Source organism: Cervus canadensis, chromosome 32 (assembly GCF_019320065.1).
Source record: "Cervus canadensis isolate Bull #8, Minnesota chromosome 32, ASM1932006v1, whole genome shotgun sequence".
Classification (NCBI taxonomy): Eukaryota; Metazoa; Chordata; class Mammalia; order Artiodactyla; family Cervidae; genus Cervus; species Cervus canadensis.
The window spans coordinates 34614451-34639307 of NC_057417.1; the positions used below are offsets into that span (position 1 = coordinate 34614451).

General features: G+C 58.4%; 1 protein-coding gene across 3 annotated transcripts in view; it reads left to right on the forward strand.

Annotated features, from left to right (window-relative positions):
* The window catches only part of MAD1L1 (mitotic arrest deficient 1 like 1), a 233028-nt gene extending 227930 nt beyond the window's left edge, over positions 1-5098 (forward strand). For all 3 annotated transcript variants that reach the window (XM_043456237.1, XM_043456239.1, XM_043456238.1), the window contains one exon: positions 4483-5098. In XM_043456237.1, the coding sequence (XP_043312172.1) occupies positions 4483-4641 (159 nt within the window). In that variant the 3' untranslated portion in view covers positions 4642-5098. The remainder of the gene's footprint in view (positions 1-4482) is intronic.
* Positions 5099-24857: the final 19759 nt, after the last annotated feature.

Here is a 24857-nt window from a genome sequence, read left to right on the forward strand (position 1 = left end):
GCCCGCAGGGTCCTCTCTGCCTGTTGAGAGCAGGGGAAGGACCCGGTCAGCCCTGAGGTGCCCACCCCACTCCCCTCTCCCCGCCTGCCCCCCTTACCTGCCTCTGCCCCCGACCACGGGCCTCTGCCGCTGGGACCGGGAGGCGGCCTGGGCGCCCGCCTGTGCGGGGCGGGGCTCCTGGACGTGACCTCCCGAGGCCTCGCTGCTCAGCCTGCACCCGCCCCCTCGTGAGGCTGCAGGAACAGCTGCGTGTGGATCTAAAACGGCGCATCTGAGAGATGGAGGGCTGTATAAATAGAATAATAATAATAATTGTGGGTTTGAGATCGGTCTGCAACTGTTGGGGTGCCTGGCCTTGCCCCCCCCAACAATCGCTCTTGGGAAAGGTCACCCCTCGCCAGGGACAGTGAATTCTAATAACGCTGGTATAATTAGAACATGCAGTATTTAGATGCTTTTCAGTACAATTAAGTGGGGATAATTGGGTGAGCTATTTTCCGCGTGCTGGACATGCTTCCTCGCCAGCTTCCGTCCGTTCCCTGAAACTTGGTGCGGGGACAGCGCTCAGCTCCTGGCCACGCTGTCCTGACCCACTTGCCTCTGCGGCCTCTCTGTCCACGCACAGCAGCGTCTGCCTGGGGCTCCCAGGGGCCTCCAGGACCCAGAAACGCAGCCAGCCCCCAGGTGCCCTGGTCCAGGCAGCCACGCCTGGCGGCCTCGCAGGGTTGACAGCATCTCCTGCTGACAGGGGAAGGCGCCGGGCCCCGGGGGTGGCGGGACGTGCCCGCAGGCCCTCCGAGGGCTTGGCAGTCCATGTGGGCCTTGGGCCTGGGCTCCGAGGCGAGGGGATAGCAGCCGGGCGTGGACGGGGCAGGGGATGCTCCACACAGCCAGGCTCTTGGGGAGCCAGGGGGCTGTGTGCGCGTCTCTCCCCGCGGAATACTCGTGGGCAGGCGGCGTGGACACCTGGGACAGGCGGGCATCCCCGGAGGCGCCCTCCCACGGTGGAGGGCGGCTCAGATCTGGGGGAACCAGCCAGGTGTCGCCCCCAGCCCCCGGCCGAGCTCACACAGCCCTGGAGGCTGACTGGTGGGGACAGGCCCCCGGGCAGGCTGTCCTGCGAGGCCTGGCTCCTGATGCCCTATGTCCCCACCACAGGTCCTGCCTGGCCCCGGCCTGGGGGCTGCTGACACACACGTCAGTGTATGTCTGTAGCAGGGATGGGGTGTGTGTGGGTGGGTGTGTTTGCCTTTTCTCTGAGCCATTCAGCTCTCGTGGATATAATTTAAGTATTGTTTTTTCTGATCACAAATACTACGTGCAGTCTCAGTGAAAACCCTGGAGAACGCAGGAAACCGTAATGAACCCCCTTTCCCCCTGGCCCTGTGAGCAGCCGGCCGGCATCCTGCTCCGCCGCCCTTTCTGACAGCCTCTTCCTCTCTGTCAGTGGGAGTGCCATGCAGGCGTGGAGGCGGAGGGACCCTGGGGCAGCCCCCCCAGATTAGCCTGGGAGCACATGAAAGCCCCTGGAGCATGTGAGATCCTAGCTGAAGGAGCCCTGGTTCTGTTCTGCGGACGGGAGCGTCTGGAAGCCTGACCCTGGCACAGAACGGTGTCCATGGCGGCCATCACCTCGGAGGGCGGGCAGCAGGCTGGGCCTGGGGCGGGCCACCCCTGGATCGGCTGACCTGTCCCGAGGTCCCCGGACACAGAGGGAGCGCCTGGTGGCTGGGCGAGCGGCCCCACATGGCCCCGCTGTGGATACCGCGAGGCACGTCTGCCCGTGAAGGGCAGTCAGGGCCTGGGGAGGTGCCCGGAGGAGCCCCGGTTCAGTTAGAGCGGACGGGCCGCCCCCTGGGGCCAGGAGACGGGGTCTGCGCCCTGCCCCCCGGCCAGACAGACGCAGCTGCCCTTCAGCCCCCGCCCACACCCAGCCTGCGCGGGGTCCACAGCTACAGGAGAACCAGCCCCTCTGACATTTAGGGGAGACTCGGAATCAAGAGCAGAAGGCAGAAATGAAAGGATTTTCTCAGTAAAGGTCAGAGTGGTTTCTCGTATTTTTGTGTAAAAACAGTCTGTGTTGAGCTCTGACAGGGCTAAGTGAGCAGGAGAACGGGGCCAGCTGCCCAGAGGGGCCACGTGGCGGGAGGAGGTGCCCGTGGCCGAGTCAGAACTCGAGGGCCCGGTAGGAGGCCGTGGTCTGCGGGTCAGGGGGCCGGCCCGGCAGCGCCCAGCTCCTCCCGAGACGCCGCACCCTCCCTGGGGTCCCAGGCCCCCACCATGGCCCATGTGGGCCTGGACTGCCTCGGCCTCTGCTGGGCAGGCCCCCAGAGGGGTGGCCCTCGCCCCCGCGAGCGCCCACCTGCATGTGCAGCTCAGGTCCTCTGAGCGTCCGTCGCCGACGCGGGGGGCTCTCCTCCCCCGCAGAGGCCGTGCCCGCACCCTGAACCCCCCGGCTCCCCCGTCTCCTGCTCTGCACGCCTCACGGCGGTGGCTCCCGCAGCACCCCCCGCGTGAGCTGCCCGTGGTGCTGTGTGCACAGGGCGCGTCTCTCTCCTCCCGCGGCTGGGTCGCCCCGTCTGTGGCCGCAGCAGGGGCCTGGTCGCCTGTCGGCGGTCGTCCGTGTCTTGCTGTCGTGCTGAATGCTGCTGCCGTGGACGCTCCCGAGCCAGCTCCCATGTGGACCTGCTTTCACTTCTCTTGGGCACGTGCCCAGGAGTGGCGTCGCGGGTTGCGGGGCTCTCTCCTGAGGAACCGCTGGGTGGTCAGCACCACGTCCACACTAGCGCGGTCCTTGCGGCCTGGGGCAGACCGTCCCCGCGGGCCTGGGGCAGGTCTCACACGGGCTTCACATGCGTTTCCCTGGAGACAGACGGTGTGTGGACGTTTGTGCTGAGGAAACATCCATGGGGGTCGCTCCCCTACTCTTTTTTTTTCTTCCCCCTAGTCTTTCATTGGGTCACTTGTCTTTTTACTGTTGGTTGAAAGGGTCGCAGGTGCGTTCTGCGTGTGGTCCTGTAACAGACGCCTGGCCTGGGTGGGGGTGTGTTGCGGGGTCTCCGCGGCTGGGAGGAATGTGTCCGCCGGCCCCCGAGCTCGGGCCACCCTGTGCGTGGGCCCCAGGCAGCTTTCTGGTGGCCGTTACGGGAATCCTGGTGGGGTGGGCGCCCATGGACCAAGGCAGAGCCTCAGGGTTCAGCTGGTGGGCAGGTTTGGGGGTCAGAGGAGCTGCCTGGGAAGGAGGGGTTTCCAGGGGGGTGCACGTCACCGGGGTATCCCAGCCCCGGATTCTCTAAACCGAGTGGCGGCTGTCGTCCTCTGGGCAGGGGTGGAGCTGAGCAGCTCAGGTGGGCAGGCTGGGCAGGTGGCCGCTCCATTGGGGGGGCCACCCGCTCCGTTGTAGGGGCCCACCCGCCCTCGGTGGCCCCCACCCACCTCCCCTCCCGCCCTCCCGAGCTGCCCCACCAGCGCTCCCGCCTCGAGGTATAGGGCTGCAGGCCACAGCCTCCTGTCCGATGCTCGACAGCCTCTCCCCAGGCCTGCGTCCCCAGCTCTCCCAGACCCCAGCAGGCAGCCCCTGGGGTCCTCTCTCACCTGGGACGGGCTGGCTGGAGGGGAGACCCCTGGCAAGCAGCCTCCGCCTGCCCCTGGGCGCTGCCCGCGGGACGAAGTGGTCACGTGAGCCCTGCCCGAGGGTTGGGCACCTTTGGGCCTCCGTCCCCTCCAGTGGCCGAGCACCCGGGCTTGGCTCTGCTCAGACCTGCCTGGTGAGCCCGGCTAGCCCCGAGACGTTTCCAAACGTGCATGTGAGGCTAGTCTGGGGGCTTGTGGCTCCCAGTGTTTAGAGGGAGGCCCGTCTTCCTTCCTGGCACTTCCCCAACTTCAGCTGATGTTTAGACAAAGAAGCATGGAAGGAATCAACCCCTTGGGTTCTCCAGGACGCATGGAGTAAGCCCCTGCAATAAGCCCTCCAGGAGAGGGTAGTCCCCCACCTGCTGCCTGCAGTAAGCCCTCCAGGAGGGGGTGGCCCCCCAGCACGCCCTCAGCGGGGAGCCCCTCCACTCCTGCCCGAAGCCTCACAGCCAGAAAGTATGGGATCTGAGCCTGGGCGGGTGGACAGGTGGGCAGGTGGGCACCAGAGGCGGCCCGCAGAGGCCCCGCCCTTGCCCTGCAGCCAGCCCGAGGGCGGTGAGACCTGCCTCAGACTTCGTGTGGCCAGCTCACGAGGGCGAGGGCTGAGGGCGGGGGGAGCCGGGTGGGCTGACCTGGAGGAGCTGGTGAGCTGGAGGCCACACCCCCATCTACTTCTGGACCCTAGAGAAGGGGTGAGACCCTGTCCATGAGGCCCGAGGCTTGGCCTCGCCCGCGGGGACGCGCCTGGACGTGGGCGATGGCCGGGCTGCCCGTCCGCATCTGGCCTGGGGCCTTGGGGGGAGGTGTCTGCCCAGACCCGCACCTGCTGACGCGTCCGTGTCCCCGCAGGCCGCGGGCCCCTCGGGCACCAAGATGCAGCTGCTGGAGACGGCGTTCTCGCGGACCGTGCCGGCGCTCATCGAGCTGCACCTGCTGCAGCAGGACAGCATCCCCGCCTTCCTCAGCGCCCTGACCCTCGACCTCTTCAGCCGCCAGACGCTGGCCTAGCCCGGCCCCCAGCCCCGGAGCGGGGAGCCCCCGGCCTGTTCCTCGGGGTCCCGGGCCAGCCGGCCCCCCGGGCCCAGCCCAGCTTCCGCCCCAATGGGGCCTCAAGCCTTGCAGCCTGGTGGGGACTCTGAGCATCGCCCGCACCCCGCCCGGGCGCCCCGCCCGAGCTCAGGGCCCAGGGGCGCACCTCTGGCCGGGTCAGGGGGGTTCAGCGGCTCAGGGTGGCCCCCTCCCCGAGCCCTGAGCCCACGCCCGCTCTGCAGGGCAGGCCCACCTCCTCGCCCCCCGTCCTGCAGGGCAGGTGTGGGGGGTGTTCTGTGGCCGGCTCCCTGCCCCTCCCTGCAGTGTCCACTCACCGCAGCTTGCTCTAGCCCGGCCATGCTGGGACCAGGCAGGTGAGCCTGGGCGCCTGTGACGCCCCCAGCTCTTATGAAATAAAGGCCCCCTCAGCACCCCAGCCCCTCTCCGTGTGTGCATCTGAACCCCAGGGCCCCTGCGCACCCCAGGCATGGGGCAGACTGTCCTGCTGTCCCTGCCCTGGGGGCCAGCCTGTGACCACAGACCCATCCGGGCACTGCCCACGGCAGGTTCCCGGGTCACCGCCGGGGAGGCGGGCAGGGCAAGGCTGGAACTGGGCCCACCTGCTCCCAGCGCACAGCCCCAGAGCCCTGGGCGGAGCGGCCTGCGTGTCACCACCAGGCGGGGCCGGTGGAGCCGGGGCCGCCCCAAACCCTGCTCTGCACTCAAGCCCGTCGTCACTGTCAGCTCCGGAGCTCAGATCTTGACTGTATCACACCTTGACTTTTGGGACGCGGCCCGGCCCAGGGTCACCGCGAGGTCGGCCCAGGCCCTCCTGCTGGAACCCGGAGCCCCCGGCTCGTCCGGCTGCACTGCAACCTGGGGGTTGCTGTTCCCTCCTCCCAGATGAGAAGACCGAGGCCTGGCGTGTGGATTGGCTTCCCAGGCGCCCGGCTGCTCTGAACCGGACTCTGGTCCAGCTGGGCCATGCTGCTCCCCTCCCCCCCGATACTCTGGGTGCCTCACGCACGGCCGGGCACCCAGCGCCAGCTCTCGGGGGGTGGGGGCCCGGCTTTGTGCCCGACACTCGTCACAGCGCTGGGGCGGAAGCAGCACTGCTGAGCCGGCGGGGGCGGGGGCCTTGCTTAGCGAGGCTGGCGGACATCCAGTGGGTTTCCGCTCCCCACACCCCCAGCTCCCCAGGGCCCCGGATGCATCAGCGCAGTCCCAGGTGCCCTCCTTGGCCCTGCGAGCCTCCTCAGGCAGGTGGGCCCCCTCCTGCCTCCCCTCAGGAGCCCCAAACCCTCGATGGTGACTTCCTGCCGCTTCACGGGGGGCGAGGTCCTGCAGGCGGGTGTCCGGGGACCAGGCTCTGACTCTGCCCCGTCGCGAGCCCCCCGTCATGGAGAGCCCCCTGGAGAGCTGGGCCCAGGCCCAGGCGTGGGGGAGGCTGAGGCCTGGGCCCGACGTCCCTCCTGGGTGAAATGGCTGACACCAGATGCCGCCAATGGTAGTAAAATGCTCAGATCAGAACCTGACACAAAATCATTAGCCCCTAAAATGCCCTGCAAGGCCCTGGTGTGCACCAGCACGCCCCCGCCTGCGGAGGGCGCTCACTAGGGCCGGCTCCCCGGCGGGGCACGTACCGGGGCCCGGGGTCCGCTGGCCAGGGGCCCGCTCAGCCCCAGCCTGCGCCTCGTGCCCTGGGTCGCCCGGAACCACCCATCCCCGCCTGCTGTCACCTCCCGAGAGTCGGCCCCCAGGGAGGGCTTCTCCTGGTGGAGCCAGGACTGGCCGCATCTCCGCAGGAGGACAGGGCGGGTGCCCGGCAGCTAAGCCTCCCCCAAGTCTAGCCTCACGTGAGCACCCGGCACTGGTCTCCCCCCTGCCCCAGGCTCCCCACCTTGGTCCACAGTGAGAAGGTCCCTGAGGCCGCTTCCAGGTGGAAAACCCACCCCAGGCCTGGACCACCGACGCAGCGCCGGCTCGGGGCCAGCCCCAGGTTGACAATGCCTGTGCTCAGTTATGAGATTTCTGTCCCTGAAGAGGCAGAAGGGGCTGACCCCCCGCCCAGGGATGCGTCTGAGCAGGACAGGCACAGAGGCCTCTGCTATCCTCCCGGTCAACTAGGTCACCAGCCGCCGAGCTTGCCCGCCCCCTGCCCCACCGCCTGCTGGGGGCTCCGAGCGCACGCACGTGGGGAGCCAGACCCCAGAAGGGTCTGGTTCTGGCAGACCCCCTCTGCCACCAGCTCGTCAGCGGGCACCGATGCTAAGGGGTTGTTAAGCCGCTAATGACTAATTTTTAGGGATTAGTGCTGCGGCGATAAGCCGTAATTGCCAGGACGGAATGGGGTTTGGTGAGCGCCAGGCTCCTTGCAGCGTCCCCCTGGGGTCCCAGGGAGGAGGGCGCCGCCTGCCGGGCCCCTGGGGACCCCCGGGACCCCGCCTCCCCCTGCATCGGGCAGCTCGCCGGCATACAGTGTGGTCTCTGCCAAGCTCTGGGAATGAACACGACCCCGATGTGGACCACCACCAGTGCCTCACCCAGGAGGCGGTTAGACACGCTGGGGCCTGCTGGGTCAGAATCAGCACGTGAGGCGATCCCGTTCCAGCCCGGTAGGCGCTCCCCTCCCCGCCCTGATGGGAACATCCCAACGTGCAAAGCTCCGTCCCGCCTGTGAGCTGACTCCCATCCCACGGTGATCCTGCAGGCTGGATCTCATCAGAGGAGGAGGCGGTGGTTCAGAAAGGGCCTGAGCCCGCCCCAGGCAGGGTCAGCTGCCCCCACGACCCCAGCTTCTGGGTCACACATGGCCTGTTTCCCTCGTGGTTCGGTGTTGCCAGGATGCCAGGGCCAAGTGAAGGGCCGGGCATCTGTCCCCGGGCAGCCTCAGAGGGGTGACCCTGAGGTCCAGAGCAGGACAGGCAGGGGTGTGTGCGCATGCCCACGTGCAGGACTGCGTGCGTGGACGCGTGTGCATGGGTGGCTGTGTCACATGTCTGTACATGCATGTGCATGTACCAGTGAGGACCGGTGGCTTTACCAAGCTGCTTAAACTCCTGCTTCAGGCCCAGAGAGGGGCAGGGCCTCACCCAAAGTCACACAGCACGAGGGGCCAACGCCCTGGGGCCCATCTCCTTGTGGCTTCCGTTTTCCTCCCATTCTCTGTATCCTCAGCTGCACGACGCTGACGTACTTTCAGCGCATAAAGAAACGCCCCAGCAGCAGAAAGGTCGAGTGTGAGGAAGCCCCCCAGCCCCGCCCAGCTCGTCCACCTGCGGGGGCTGCACACACCTGACACGCAGTGCGGCGTTCAGTCTCACTGGGCTTCTCCGTGTTTTTAGAATAACTGGGTTGTTCTGCAGCTTGGATTTTTTTTTTCTCACTTAACAATTGTCTTGGAAATTTTCCATAAAAGCATCTACTGATGTACTTCAGTGGATTTTTTTTGTTGTTATTTCCAAAACACTTAAGGAGTTTTATTGAAAGCAGTAACCTACAGAAACACCAGATTCTCATTTTAAAGTGAAATCGACAGCATCTCTCAGAACTTCCACACTTCTGAGCCATGTTGGTCATTTAAAAACAAGCAAGTGCCAAAACAAACAAAAACTAATTTCCAGGTCCAAATTAACAACTCTTGCCTGTAGTCCTTTTTCTTGTGGTTCCAGTGCCCACCCTGTTCATGGCCCCAGATTTTCCAGAGTGAGCAGAAGGTTTGGGGTTTTCCCCAACTGGTTAATATTTCTGAGAACTGGACCCCGTGGCAAGCCTCGGACATGCCAGCCTTGGTCTCCCCTTCCCCGGCATCCTCCCAGCAGGGGTTTCTTCCCAGAATCTCACCGCCTCGTCCTCCCTTGTGGACGGAGCTGTCCCCCAGATTTATCTGTTGAGTTCCTACCTCTGTACCTCACAGCGTGACTGTCTGGAGACAGCCTTTCAAGAGGTGACTGAGTTAAAACGAGGGTCTAGGCTGGGCCCTCACCCCGTAGGACTGGTGTCCTTGAAAGGGGAGACCAGGACACGGAGGCAGCAGGGATGACCGCGCGAGGATGCAGGGAGAAGCCGGCCATCTGCACGCTGAGGAGAGAAGTCCGCGGGAGCCAGCCCTGCCCACACCTGCCTCTCAGACGCCCAGCCACAGGACTGTGATGCTGAAGCCACCCAGGCTGCGGTTCCTTGTTATGGGGGGCGGTGGGGGGGGGGCCCTGAGCCGACGTGCCTGAGCCTCTGTATCCTTCCTGTGGCACTTCATAATACCACCACCTGATATTTCCTTTTGCATGTTTCACTTTCAATATATGTATGTTACATATATATGTTTTCATCAGCTTCAGTGCCTTCTCAAGAACTTGTAGAACCACCCTGATGACAGAGATAACATGCAAGCCACATATGTATGTAATTTGAACTTCTTAGTAAGCACATTTAAAAAGGTGAAATTTTAATGAATATATTTAACCTAATATAGCCAAAATGTTATTTCAACATGGAATCAATATAAAAATTAGTTTTGCAGTATATACAAACATTGAATCATTGTGTTGTTGAAACCAATATGTCAGTTATATCTTAACTTTAAGACACGAGTTCTCTAAACAATATATATACATATAAATTAGTGAGTCACTTGACCATCTCTAGGCACCGAGTCTTGAAAACCCAGCTCGTGTTTTACACTTGGAGCCCATCTGGGTTCCAACCAGCCATGGTCTCAGTGGCGCATGCGCAAAGGCCACCAGTATGGCTCCCCGCCCCCACGGCTCTCCAGCCCCGCGGACGGGGCCCGGGTGGTAGGGTCCCGGGCATCTGGCGGCACTGCCAGGGAGCCATGGTGTCCGACCGATGAGAGAAGTGGCTGTCCCAGCAGGTCACCTGGAGCTCCTGGAGACGGCAGAGCTGTGGGGCTCGGCCCCCACGAACACAGTGCACACCTGGGTCCAGGCTCCCTCAGGGGGTCCCTCCGGGGCGCCCCCGCTTCCCCATGAGCCAGGCCCAGGCAGCGCACACTCCCTGGCCCGGACTCCAGGCTCCGCCCCTACCTGAGCCTCAGTCTCCACGTGGGAAAAATGGCCCGACAAGCAGAGCCCGCTGTGGGCCCCTGACAGCCGCCCCAGGGTCCCTCCCCCCGTGGGCTCCACGTGTGGCCTTGTAGTGACACTATAATCAGCTCAATTACCAGCAGCCTTCGTGGCTTTTTTCTTTGTTTCAAACTTAAAATGGAAATTTACCTTTGCACCAGGTTTACAGGCTGTTAACGGAATTCACTTAATCAAACCCCAACACCAAGTCCTTGAAAATGAGAATTAAAAAAGGTCTGCATTTGCATATTCATGTTTTTAATAGGGTTCAGAAGGTATATTTGCAACTGATGAAAAGGATTAATTAAACCTAATTTGCATTGGTGGAGCATCTTAACCCCTTCCAAGCTGGCCCGAGGCTGGGAGGGCCCAGGCGGGCCAGAGGGGCCCAACCTGGCCGGGCAGGTGGCCCAAGACCTGCCGCTGAGCCACTTCCTGGCGCCACGTGTCCTGAGACCAGAGGTCCGCGCGTGGGTCCGGCCCACGGCCTTCACAGCAGCCACCCCGAAGACGTAGCTGGTAGGTTTTACTTAAACACATCTGAGCGTTTTCTTTGTAACATTCATAACTTGTCATTGTCAAATATTTGGAGAAGGTGGGAAAGTCTGGGGAGAAAGTGAAAGTCCCTACCCATCACCCACGGGCAGTCACTGTACAATGCTGACAGTTGTCTTCCGGCCCGCCCCCACGGGCGTGCGTGTGTGCGGTGTGCATGCTTGGAGTGCGTGTGCGTGCGTGCGTGCGTGCGCACTGTGTACGTATTCATGCACAGTGTGCATATGCATATGCCTGCATGGTGTGCGTGCGTGCGGTGTGCGTGTGCGTGCCTGGTGTACGTGGCGTGCGCGCCTGGTGTACGTGGCGTGCGTGTGGTGTGCGTGTGCGTGCCTGGTGTACGTGGCGTGGGCGCGGTGTGTGTGGCGTGCTGCGTGGGTCGTCAGGGCACGCGCCCCTCGGCCTCCTCGTCCGCCGGGCGGCACTTCCAAGCGCTTCGGCCACAGCCGCGTGCTCCCGCGTCCCTCAGGACCGATGACGCCGGACAGGAGCCGGAGCCCAGCCCGCAGACAACGCGCAGAGCGGCAGCAGGTAGTCCCGGGTGACGGGGGTCCAGTCGGGCCCGCGTCCGGCTTCGGGGAGTGGTGGACAGCGGCAGCAGCGGCCTGAGAGCCCTGACTGCCGCGAGGCCGCGGGGGCGCGCGAAGGACTGGGACGGGCGAGAGTGACCGCAGGGCAGGGCTGCGGGCAGAGCCACGAGTGGACCGGGAGCCGCGTGGGTGCACCGCGGGCTCCCTCCCTGCCCGTGTCGTTTGCTCGCCGGCCTCTCGGCTTGCGGCGCCGGCTGTGCGCCCACCGCCCCCCAGATCCCCCGCTCTGAAGCCCTTGCGCCGTGACAACACCCCGCAGATGGTGTGGCTCAAACAGACACCAGTTTCCCCCAGACCTGGTGCCAGTGGGGCTGGTTGAGGCCTGCCCGGCCCCTATGTCCCCCCCTGCTTCTCGGAAGGCCGCGTCCCGTGGGCCAGGCCCCCCACCCGCGGGAGCTGGTTCACCTCAGCCACCGCCCCGAAGGCCTGTGAGAACGTCCGCGTTTGGGGTCGTTTAGCCTACCGCGGTAGGGCTTACCTAGTTAGGAAGGCGCACAAAGCAGTCTAAGCTGATCTGTATATTTAGCGTCTGGTTTTCATTAAACATTTAGACGCGTTTGATTAAAGTTTATAATCAATACCTAAATATCTGGCAGGTTTTCTTGGTTAATTTTTTAATGGGGATTCACTAATTGCACGAGTGTTTAAATATTTAGGAAAAGATGCTTAATGGATTGGTAAGAAGAGCGAGGTGGTCTCTGGCCACCCACGAAGGGCGGAGCTGGGACAGGCCGAGCACACGCCCAGCTTCGCGCATCCCCATCCCGAGGGCGGCCGCGGCGCCGGACAGGACAAGTCCCTCCACCACCACCCGCCCCCCCAGGGCCCCTGGGAGTGTCCTCCTAGCTTCAGGTCTCTAGTCGCAGGCAGCTTGCTGCTCACGGGGGAACAGGAGGGGCTGCAGAAGGGGTGGGAGGGGTCGGGATTCCAGACGTGGAAAAGCAGGTGCGGGACAGGGCCGCTGCTGGAGGCTGGAAGGAGCGCAGCGCGGCCGGGTGTCAGTCAGAGACCCGCAACAGGCAGCGAGGCCCTGAGGGGGCGGCTGAGGGCTCCCTGGGGGGGAGGGGACGGCCTGGCCGTCGTGGGGACACGTCTGCAGTAAAGGAGACCGAGCTCCCACAGGGCCAGCTCCCAGGAGGACCCCAAACCCAGCGTTTCCTGGAGTACCTAGGCCAGAAGGCGGGCCTCAGGGGAATCCTGATGCCAGGAGGCAGCAGACCAAAGCCAGGGTTCGAGGAGAGGACGGTTCTGAGCTGGGAGTTCGCGTTCACCGAGTGGCGTTTTGTGCAGTAAAGCAGACACCCCCAGGTACCTGGCGCTCAGAAAGCCCGCCCAGCTGCAGAGTCCTCAGAGGCCCGGCCCAGTGGGCCCAGTAGTGGGACAGACTGGACTCGAGTCCGCTGGGAACGGGCCTTGGCACTAGGCTCTTGAGTTGACTTCAGTGGAACCACATCTGCTTCTGTGAGTCTGTGTATTACAGTCAGTCCAGTGGCTCAGTCGTGTCCGACTCTTTGCGACCCGATGGACTGCGGCCACCAGGCTTCCCCGTCCATCGCCAACTCCCAGAGCTTGCTGAGACTCGTGTCCATTGAGTGGGTGACGCCGTCCAACCATCTTGTCCCCTGTCGCCCCCTTCTCCTCCCGTCTTCAGCCTTACACTGGACATTAATTGTTCCCCTTGAAAGTGAACACACGAGGCACGCGGTTTTCACGATGCTTGGGGGCGTGCAAGGTTCCACTTGTGTGTGTAATTGATTTGGCCATGCAGTATGTGACACAGGCCAGGGAATAGGTCAGGGGGGCGTGCACCTCAGGGACCCCCCCACACACATGCTCACAGTGGTGCTGGGAAGCGCCCTGGCCCCCTCCCGTGCACCCTGGGTTTGGAGCGCATCCGTCGGCTTGCTCTGTCCGCCACTCACTTCACGCTGCACGACGTGTGGTTTGGTGTTGCTTGCTATCGTGCCTGTTGGTGATCGACGCAGCTTTCCCCACTCAACACAGTGTTTCTAAGGTTCGTCTGCATTGTCTGTAAAATTCCATTGCATAAATACACCCCGAAAATGTACTTTTCCATTCACCTGTCAAACGGACGTTAGGACCGTTTCCAGTGTTTTGCTTCTAAAAGCAACGTGCTGTGAGCAACCCGGCTCGTCTCCTTGGGCTCAGAAGCAAACATTTCTTTAGAATTTAACAGGAAGTGGAGCTGCAGGGTCATGGCGTCTGCAAACGCTGTTTTACAAGATGAAGCCTAATTATTTTCCAAAGAGCCTGGAGCCATTTGCGCTCCACCAGCAGGAAAACCACATCCCCAGCGGTGGTCCCATGGGTGTGGCAGCTCGGGGGTCTTCACGTGCGTCTCCTCCAGCTAGCAGAGGAGTGGGCATCTTTGCCCGTGTCTGTTACTGAGAAGCTGGTTTCCATCCCTACCCGTTTTTCTGTGGCTCTTTTTCCCACCAGTGTTTACACCCTGATACTGTGCCTTTGCTGCTTTATGTCTGGCATCATCCCCTCCCCGTTCGTTACTGACTTTTATCCCCTCTGTTTTTTTGATGAACAGTTTTCTTGATGTCAGTGTAGTTACATTTATCAATCTGCTCTTTGACGCCCGGCGTGTTTGTGTCTTGTTTAAGCAGGCTTCCCGCCTAGGTGAGGTCATAAAGATAATCCCCCACTTTGTCTTCTACAACTGATTTTTATTTATGGCTTGAGACAGAAATCCAATTTCATTTTTTCCACATGAATAACTAATTGTCTTGGTAGCATTTGTTAAATGGTCTCCTCTCTCCCGGGGGTCTTCCCCCCAACCTCCGCCGTCATAAATCAGGTTCCGTGAACCAGTAGGTCTGCTCCTGGGCTTCTCCTCTTCTCCTGGGTCACTAAGTCTATCGGGATTAATGCCAAAGTGTCTCAATTACTGACCTGCTCACACAGCACGGTCAGGGGATGGAAGGGGCCACAGGGGACCTTCTGTGCTTGTGGTAAGCTTTCTGTTTTCTTAAAAGAGAATATTTCTTTTTGCTGCGTGTATGGTTTTTCTTACACATTGAATAAACTTGTGCGTGTGTACATTACCGTACATAATCACGCCGATTCACACGTTACGTGACATGGGGTTGTACACGGACAACCACAATCACAGGCTGTCGTGTTACCAGCAGAGCCTTTCTTCAGGGTGAGAAAGTTCCAGTCTCTCCCCCTGTCCCTGGGAGATTTTGTCATGGACATTTTTATTGAAGCATAACAAATACGAATAAAGATGCACAAATGAATTCTCAGTACATTCAGTGAATTCTCTGGGCTTCCAGTGCCCGCACGAAACGCTGCCAGGACGTCAGAAAGCATCGCGGGCCGGCTCCCAGTCATGGCCCCCCACCTCCAGAGAGACTGCCCACACCGGTCGCAGATTTGCCTGTTCTTGAGCCCGAGCAGTGTGCTTCGGCGTCTGACTTCTGCTCAGTCTTGTGTTTAACACAGCCAACCACACTGCTGCCAGGGGTTCCTCTTCCCCAGGTTTTTATTATGGAAAAACATTTAGCGGTCATGAGAGAATTGTTCAGTGAACACACACTCACCGCCGCGATTCTGCCATTAATATTTTACTGTGTTTGGTCTGCTGCGTCTCTGTGCGCCCGCCACTCCATCCGTCCGTGCTCCTTAATGCGTTTGAGAGTAAAGTGCAGACCTCAGCACCCTTCTCACCAGACAGTTCAGCGTCTGTGAGGTTCACCAGGGTTCCCTCCGTGTCTGCAGTTTCTTTTGTCCAGAGTCAGATTCACCCCGAGACGTCGCCCTTCAGTGACGGCCGTGTACACGTGTGAAGCCCCGGGGCACACAGAGTCGGCGTGGTTCCGGAGCATCCCTGCTGCCCCTGCTCGGCCAGCCGCCGCCTCGGCCCCCAGCAGCAGCAGCGCTCTGGTTTGGCCACTTCGCTGGGACTTAACTGACGCCTACAAGCCCTGGGCATCTGGACTCAGCCTTAGTCCAGCTCCTGGACACCGGGTGTCTGGCCTCTTTCCCCGCTTCCATCCTGATGAGTGATCTCTGACTACGGCCTTGTTACGGGTTCTGGAGGGTTCCATCCCCCACCCCCCGGCAGGAAGCAGGAGGGGATCCTAGCCGACATTCACTGCGAGGAGCTGGACCCGGGACAGGGACCCTGGAGTCTCCGCCGCATGGACGGGTCCACGGGCACCCCACTCCGGGTCCACTCCCACCCCACCCCCACACGCAGACCAGGCTCAGTGCCCGGCCCAGCGGCCGGGGTAGGGTTAGGCTTTCTCTGTGCCGAGCTGTGATGCTCTGCACTGGGCTGGCGTCTGTCCAGCCACTTCCTCTCTGGGAGATGCTGGTGTCCACTCGTCATGGGACAGAGCGACAGCTCTAGGCTCCTTCCAGGCAGGAAGAGTTGTCTTTCTGCCCATTTTTAAATCCGGTTGCTTTCCTTTTTCTTATTGGTTTGTGGGACATTCTGAGTGTGAATTCCTTGTCAGACGTGTTACAAATAATGTCTCCCAGACTCTGGGCTTGCCTATTTATTTTCTTAATAATGTCTCCTGATGAACAAAAGTTTGCAGTTTTAATTATCTCATTTATCATTTTTTAATGGTTAGTGCTTTTTGCATTTTGTTTAAGTCAGCTTTGTCTAGCCCAAGGGAATGGGATGTTCTTCTATATTTTCTTCTAGAGACTTTGTTATTTAGCTTTTATGCTTGGATATATGGCCCACCTCAAGTTAGTTTTATGTATGGTGTGGGGTCGGGGTTCATTTCTTTGGTTGAATGCCCATTACTTTGGAACCCTTGCCTGGAAAGTGCGTCCTCCGCCTCTGCCTGTGCCGTCGGCTGGGGGCTCTGCCTTCTTCTCCGCTGATACCGGTTCCACACACTCTGAATTACTGTACGTCTCTATTAAGCCTTGAGATAAGGTATCTAGTAAGTTTTGCTAAATTCATTATCGATTCTAATAATTTGTGGATTATTTTGGATTTGCTATTCTCACAGTCATCTCCTCAAATAAAGACAGTTCACTTCCTCATACCTGATTTTCATCCCTTTTGCTATCTTTTGCCTCATTGCAGTAGCCGGTATCTACTGCATGGTGTTAGGTAGAAACAGTGGTTGTGGGTGATCTTACTTTGTTTACAAGGCGGGCAACAGTTCACCATTGATATGATGTTACCTGTAAGTTACTTTGATACCCTTTTTGACTTAAGAAAGTATTGTGCTATCTATGATTTTTGGAGCTTTTTATTATGAAGAGTTGTGGTATTTTTGCTCTTCTTTAATTTCTATTGAGGTAACCATATGGCTTTCCTCTTCTGCTCTGTTGATATGGTAAATAACTTTTTTTTTAAGTGTTGAAGCAACCTTTGATTCCTGGGGTCAGCCCACTTGGTCATGATATACTGGACATTTTTAGTCATCCCTGCATTCAGCTTGCTGGATTTTTTTGAAGAGGATTTTTGAGTCTACCTTAATGAGGCATATTCTGAAATTTTCTGGGGTGTCTTTGATTTTATCATCAGAGTAACAGCGACCTCATAATATGAGTGTGAAGTGATTCCTGCTCTTCCTGCTCCTGAAAGTGTGTGGAAAGAAAAACTTTTTACGCTCAGTCGTGTCTGACTCTTTGCAACCCCATGGACTGTAGCCCACCAGGCTCCTCTGTCCATGGGGTTCACCAGGCAGGAATGCTGGAGTGGGTTGCCGTTTCCTCCTCTGGGAGATCTTCCCACCCAGGGATCAAGCCCACGTCACCTGCATTGCAGGTGGATTCGTTACCCAAGCCTGTAGACTGGGGTTATTTCCCCCTTGAATGTTTGGTGAAATTCACCAGGGAAGCCATCTAGGCCTGGAGTCTCACTTCTGCCATGTCTTTTAGTGTGAATTGCATTTCTTTACCAGATACAGGGCTGTCCAGTTTATTTTCCCTAGAATGAGCTTTGGTGGCTTGTATCTCTCGAGAAGCATGGTAGTCTCGGTTACGGGATTTCTGAGGATAAACTCGTGTGCAGTGTCCCCTTGGAAGTCTGCAGGGCTGTGACAACGTCCCTTCCTTCCTTTGTGATGTTGGCAGTTTATTATTCCTCCTGCTTCTGTTTCTCCTCCTCCTTAGGCTAAAGATTTGTTCATTTTATTGACCTTTTCAAAGAACCAGGTCTTCATTCCATTGATTTTTCTCTGTTGTTTTTCTCTGCTCATGTTCGCTCATTTTGGCTCTTTTAAAAAATTTTTTTGCTTCCTGCTGCCTGTTCTGGGGTTAATTTGCTTTTATTTTTCAAGTTCTGATGTGGATCCAACCAAACAAAAACCACACCGTAGTCTAAGCAGGGGAAGTGTGACGTAGAGAAAGTAAAGAGTGGGTCGGGGAGGCTCCGTCAAGGTGGGGGAAGAACTCAAGGGGCCCGAGGGCTCAGGGGAGTGGGACAGACTTGGGGGCTCAGGCCCCCCCCAAGGAAGGTGGGGTTCCCTACGGGGGGAGGAGAGTTTGCTGGTTTTTTTGGGCAGTGGGCAGCCGGGCAGGCCTGCCCCCTCGGGGACGGTCTGGGCGGCCGCGCAGACCCTGGGGAGCCGGGAGCAGCGGGGGCCCTTGGCATCTGCGCTTCCCCACTCTGACCGGCCAGCCGCCCAGCGTCACGAGCTGGACCCCCTCTCGAGGCAGAAAGCTGGGGGCTCGGGGATCAGTCTAGGAGATGCTGTGATGACTGGGGTTTACTGAGGAGACAAGTGTGTTCTTGTCACTTTTCGTTCAGGCGGAGAATAGAATCCTTCAGTCCTGTGTAGCATTTAGAAAGATTGACAGTCTGTTGAAACACAACAAAAAAATCAGTCTTTGTATCTCGACTGTATTCTCAAAATGCAATGCAGTATAACTTCTGTTTAATAAGCATTTTATAATTAGACTTGAAATATTCTCTTAAAGAAGTCTTGAGTCAAAAAGGAAATAAAGAACTGCACTTAAATTCTATAATGATGAAGGGAATGTCAGATGTTTAATTATGAGATTCAGCTAAGACTGTGAGGGGAGAAAACATTATAGGGTTAAAGGATTCCATTGTTGAACAAAAAATAATGAAAGCCAAGAACTTGGAAAGACACCAAAACATGCCTAAAAAAGAAAACAAGAATAAATGGAACCCTGAAGCTGGTCCTGGGAACCCAGGCTGCCGCACGGAGGCGGTGTCGGGCCTCTGACGGGCTCCAGGCGTCTGTGCCTGTGCGAGGCCTGCAGGGCTCTGCGCCGCCGTCCGTCAGGGTGGGCACGTCGGCCTGGCTGGAAGCCGCTGGCGGGGGCCTTGCCGTCCCCGCAGGTGTGAGCTGTGTCTCGGGGTCCGGGGCCGCCAGGAGGGCCGCAGTCAAGGTGGGGTCCGTGCGGGAGCTGCGGGTCTCAGCCGAGGCCCTGGTGGAAATGGAATGCGGGCTCTCAGGCCCCATGGTGGACGCTCGGAGTCGGGCTCCGCGCTGGGGCTCTGACGGAGAGAGCCTCCCGGAGGTGCTGCTTGAGACCCGAGCTGACTCCTGTCCAGAACCCGGGCTCTGGACCCGGGAAACACGGGAGCGGGGCTGGAGGGGTGCAGGCCCCGCGGCCGAGAGGCTCGGACACGGCTGTCCTGGGCCCAGAGGGGCAGGGCACCAAGCCCGGGACGCGGGTGGGGTGGGTCAGGATGCCGCCGGGGCTGCCCTCTCCCGAGCCTCAGGCCTGGGAGCGGCCCAGGAGCCGGCTCTGCCGTGGCGTTGGACCTGAGTGGTACGTGCTGCGGGACCCCAGATGACAAAGTGCCAGGTGGGGTCTGAAGCAGCCCCATAGAGCCCCGGGGACCCGCCTGAAGCAAACACGCCCCCTGAGCACCCCCACGGCAGGCCGAGGAGAACCTCCACGCTCGGTGCCAAGCGTGTGCTTGTTCGAGTGTTCATATAACATGCAGGTGACCGTGTGGCTCTTTAAAGTCACTAAGCATCCAAGAAAGGAAAACCCCAGATAACAAACAGAACTTGGTCCGTAAAGACACAAGTGTTAGTGGAAGGGACACGTTGCCTTTTTCCGGAGGCTGGTGACCTGGGAAGACAGACGGAGGCCTGCTGTCCGAGGGCAGCGGACAGGTTTCCAGACCGCGGTGCAGGGGCCGCGGCCCGAGGGCGCCTCCCGAACGAGTCTTGGGTTGCTTGGCGTCCACCCGGCTTCTAGCCTCACGTGGTCTGGGGTCTCTGTGCTCGTGGACAGCAGTTTCCGCGCGGGGGGCCGGGTCTGCTTCCTACAAAGACAACTCAGGGACGTGTCCGACTTCTCCCCGTACCTCTCAGGGAACTGGCGGTTCGGTGACTCGGTCTGGTTTCTCGTCTCAGCTGTCGCCGGCTCCGGGCCCAGCAGCCCGGCCTTGTTTCTGCATCTGCACGTCCCCCAGTCATTTCCTGTCCAGCCGCTGTCTGAGGCCTGGGCAGGCCTGGGAGACCACAGCTGTCCTACCAGCAAGAGGCAGACGGAGGACAGGGCCGGGCGCTGTCCTGGGAGGGCCCATCGCGTCCTGCTTGGTTCCAGCCCCGCCTTTCCCCTCGTAATCCTCAATCCCGGGGGAACAGGTGTGGAGCAAGAAGGGGATAACGTTTTGGATGGAGGGGTTAATCGTAAACTTGGCAGAGGAATGCAGTTTGGGAACTCAGTTTTGGAAGTACACAGAGATTCTGAACTTGAATGTACTATTAGCAGGACTTATTTTATTAATATCAAGAAAACAAGTTGCAGAGCCACACGGCGTAATTGACAAACCCACCAGCATAATAGACAGAACAAGTAGATAAACATCAGTGAGGATTTCGAAGATGTGAACAACAAAAGGAACAAATTTGATCTACGAGATTTTTATAGAACTCTGCATGCAGTAATTGGAGAATATACTTTCTTTTTAAGTGCACAAGGAACATTATAAAATTGGCTGCATTAGGTCATAAATCCAGTCTCAGCAGACAGAAGGAGTGAACCGCAGAAAGCGCGTCCTCTGGTCACAGCATAAGTAGGCAGGAGACCAGTGAAGATTAGGGGGCTTTCATTCATGAAAATCATCTGGAAATTTAAAAAGCATACTTCTAATGGCACATGGGTTAAAAAGAAAGTCTCATAATGGAAATTTTAAAATGCTTAGGGCTAAATAATAAAAAAACAAAAGACGGTAATGAATGTGGTACTGTGTGCTGCTTAGAATGTGATTTATGGTCATAAATGCATATGTTGGAAGAAAAAATCTGAAAATTAATGAATTAAGTGTCTGACTTGAAAAGTTAGCAAACTGGTGACTCCCTGGCACTTCAGTAGTTAACGACTCCACACTTTGACTGCCAGTCCTGGGAACTAACATCCCATAAGTGGCGTGACATGGCCAAAAAAAAAAAAAGTTAGAAAATAACAACAAAGTAAATCCAAAGAGAATGGAAGGGAGTTTTTTTTTTTTTTAAAGAATTTAATGAACTAGAAAATTAAAATGGAAGGGGCAGAAATGACAAAGGTGAAGTTGTTTTTTTAAGACTAATACAGCTGGTAACTGCTGGTGAGACGATCAACTTTCAAAAAGATGAAAAACGCCAATAAAACTATTAGACTTGGGAAAGGGATATTACTGCAGATGACAGGAGAGATTTAAAAGTTAATAAGGGAACATTATGAATATCTTTCTGCAAATAAATTTTAAAATATAGATGAAATGACAAGTTTCCAGGAAAATGCGTATTACCAAAACAGATTCAAAAGCTGCCACCTGAACTGTGTTATAATAACAACGAAAATTGAATCAGTATTTCAGAAGTCTTCCCATAAAATAAGAACAAGGCTCAGCCTCTTTTTATGGGCAAGTTCTAGCAAAACCTTCAAGGCACAGATGATTCCAGTCCTTGATTCCAGGTCTCTGGGACCAGAGAGGAAAAGCAGTCACTCCCTGGCTAGATGTGTGAGGCTGGAGAACCTTTATGCCCAAGTGGATAGGACGGTGAGGGACAGGAAACCCAAAGACGCTCTCTAATACACTCTCAACTTTAAAAATCTGTCGCACATTATCACCAAGTCTGGTTTATCCCTGCAGTGAGAGGGAGCTTTGACCCTGGAAGGTGGTCTCTGCCTTTCTCCTTGATGCTGAAAGAGAAGAATCTTTGCCCACCTCAGTAGGTGAAGGGAAGGCATTTAAGACAGAAAGGAACAGCCATCCATGACAAAATCCCTAGAAACACAGAGTTTCCTTCACCCAAAACCTTGGCAGCACTAACAGTGGCAACTCATTAGAGGCACACCTGGGGTTTTCATCGAACTTGAGAGACCGGTTCTAGAATTTGTGTGAAAGTTATGGGACGAGAGGAGCCAGACAGTCCTGAGGAGAAGGGGGTGGCGAGAAGAGCGAGAAGGCTTGTTGATGTGTGTCTGTGCCGCGGACCACAACACGGGAGTCAGGGTAAACGAAACTCAGCCACACACGCCAATGGGCGCGTCTTAAAAGCGGAATAAAAAAGCAAGTTGTCAAAGAATCGACGTACTGTGACATCATTTTATGTCTAAAAATAATTTTAAATACTGTCCTGAGGGTACACACGAAAGTAGCACAACCCCAAGGAGAGAAATTGTGATTAAAATAAAGATTAGCTCAGACTGTGGCCACCCTGGGGGCCGGAGGACAGGAGGAGGGGTGGATGCCGGGGCGTCGCAGGTGGCCGGGTGTGTGTTCTGTTAGCAGACATGATACACATGCGTTATATGTTGTGTGTGTGTCAGTCTTAGAGGAAAAAGTAAAAGGTACGGGAATTCATAAGGCCCCAGTGAGGTAGCTGGTTAAACAGTGTGTGTCCTGAGTTCTGGTGCCAGAATCCCAACCGTGGAGTAAATAGTCGCCATAACTGTTGATCCAGCTACAGTTTATCTCTCACATCAGTTGCAATGAAAAATTCCCAAGAGCGTATGAAACGCAGCCGTCTGAGATCTGCGAAGAGTATCAGGGGTACCGACACGGTAGGCTGAGATGGTAGGCGTCATTCTTTCTAATCTTATCGGAACGTAGTTGACTTAAAAAGCTGTGTCCGCTTCTGTTGCAGAGCGGAGTGGCTCCGTCCCGCATGCATGCCCTCTCTTTCATGTTCTTTTCCGTGTGGTTTATCACAGGGCACTGAGCATACCGCCCCGTTCACACGGCAGGACCTCACTGCGCACCCATACGTGTATAGCCGTTTGCATCTGCAGACCCCAGACTCCCAGCCCTCCCCCCACTCCCTTCCCCCTGCGGGGCAACCACCAGTCTGTTGTTTCCATGAGTCCCTTTCTGTTCTGTAGACCGGTTCATTTGGGTCTTGCTTTAGATCCCAAATATGGGTGATGTCATACCATGCTTGTCTTCCTGACTGACTCAGTATGATAATCTCTGGTTGCATCCATGTTGCTGCAGATGGCTCTCTTTCACCCTTTTTGATGGCTGTGTACTAGTCCGCTGTGTGCGCCCCATCTGCTTTATCCGTTCCTCTGTTGGGAGGCTTCATTCTTAACCGCACAAAGCAGAAAGTCGCACTGTACCGTCAGCAGGTGAAGAGGTGAGCAGGCCGGATGCGTCCGCACGCTGAGCGGCCTCGGCACCGGGGAGGACACGGCCGGCACCAAGGTCCATCCCAGGAGGCCTCCCCTCTCCCTGACCTCGCCTGGCAGCAGGCAGCCCTCCTGGGAGCACTGGCGGGTCCACGCGACCATCTCGCGCAGGGAACCCGGGTACCAGGCGTGGCGGGGCGGGCGGCATGTGCTCTGCGGAGGAATTCAGGGGGACAGCAGAGCCGATTAGGGTCCGTCTGCCTTCGTGGCCGCCGGGCCCTGGCCGCTTCAGCAGCACCCCTGACAGCCTCTCCGCCCCTGGGGCTGGGCTCACTCTGGGTCTCAGTTCTCCACAGTCTCTGCCTCCACGGCTGTCTGAACACCGCGAGGGTGTCGCGGGTTGAGCCGTTTCCCGCAGGGAGGTCGCAGTCCTGCCTCCACTGCCTGTGAGTGTGCGGGGTCGAGAATGAGGCTCTCTGTGATGTCACAAGTGACCTGACCGGGGTCCCTGCAGGGGGGGGACCTTAGGGTGCGGGGAGAGGGCCGTGGGAAGATGGGGGCAGGGGTGGGGGGTGCGCCTCCACCAGGGAGCCCTCAGGTCACAGCGGCCCAGCAGCACGAGGGGAGCCCCGGAGCAGACCCCCTCACGGCCTGGGGGGACCCCCGCTGCAGACACCTACGCTGGGATGGGCGGCCGGGGCGGGGCTTCCTCTGCCGTTTCTCCAGGTGGAGAAAGGAGTCTGCGGCCTCAGCCCGCGGGTCCCCTGCTCTGCTTCCTGCCCTCATCTTCTGCCCGAGGTGGATTCGGGGAACCCCTCCTGGGAGCCCAGACCCCGAGTCCACAGCGGGGCACAGTTCACTTCCTCCCCCACGGGCTTTAAACAGCAGGTTCGCGCTGAGCCCTGGGAGCACAGAGGCTGCGCGGGGCATTGCTGCTGCGACATACAGCACAAGTCAGTGGCTCAACGTGACAGACGCCTCCCGGGGCCACGGGGAGTCCTCCTGGACCGGGTCTCACGGGGCCCGGCTGTGTCCCCAGAGGCTGCAGGAGAACCCGTTTCCCGGCCTTTGATCTCCTAGAGGCTCCCGAGTTCCTTGGCTGGGGGCCCGCCGCGTCTTCACTCCAGGGGTGCAGCTTGGGGGGTGCAGGCCTCGGCGGGGTCCTCCCTGCACAGCAAGCCCCCTGCGCCCTGGAGTCAGGGACACTGAGGGTCCCAGCAGTGATGGCCACGCCCAAGAGTGAGGACGACGTGCTCTGGGCGGCCTCAGGCTCGTCGCCCCCCTCAAGCTGGCCCCCCTAAAGTCCGTCCCTCTGCCCCCGACCTCCGGAGGCGGGAGGAAATTCCAGCCCCGCCAAGCAGGCCAGAGCAGCCGAGTGGACGCCCTGCGCCCCTGAGCCGGCCGGGCCGGTGCCTGCTCCTCAGGAGGTCGGCCTGGCTCGTCAGCCCGTCACTAAATGCCTGGCTTCGCCCCGTCCGTTGCCCCGGGCTCCTCACAGGAGCCGCTCCTCGGCAGACCCGGGACAGCATGTGACCCGGAGGCCCCATCACTGCAGCGGGGGGCTCTGCCTGGCCAGGTTGGCTCACAGCATCCGCCCCTTTGGTGGGGATGCGCCCCTGAGTCTCGCTCAGGAGGGGGGCGTCAGGCCAGAGTGGGTGGGAGTGGCCGCAGGCAGACCCCCCCCCCACCGGGCTCTGACACCAGGGTGTGAAGAAGCCTGAATTAAAGGAGAGAATCATGGTGTTGCAGCATTAGAAGACCTGACACTGTGAGGATATAATTTTCCTCTAAGATAGTCTATAAATTTAAAGCAATTCCATACAAAAGCCCAGCACGACTTCTGGAATATGATATAGCGGTTCCCAAGTTCATCTGGATGAGAATGTGTGTGAAGACAGCCAAGAAGAGCGTGGAAACACGAAGGGATCAGCAGGGGCTGCCCGTCAGTACCCCCCACCCGGCATTCCCCACTGATCGACGCCCCGAGACTCAGAGGGGACAGAGAGACCGACCGATGGGCAAGGACCCGGGTTTGAACCAGACATGTGGGCAGTCACAGCCCCCGGATGGATTAGTCAATAATAGTTTGGGACAGCTGGTCACCCACTTGGAAGACACTTTCTGAGATCCTGCTTTATGTGGCAGACCAAAGTACACCCCAGAGTATTAAATATTTAAGATGAAAAGAGACAACAAAAGCTAAAAGGAAACACGGGGTTGTTCTTCGTTCCGGCGGGGCTGGGAGTCACGGCTCCGTAGAAACAGCGCTCCTCCCGGCGGTGCGGCACCGCAGGCCCATTCACACTGTCCCGGGACCGGAACCGCGGCCCGGCGTCAAAAGGAGCGTGTCTGCTTCTCCGCTGACCTCAGCTCATCCCTTCTTCTGTCGATGGACCTTTGGGGTGTTTCCACTTTGGGCTGT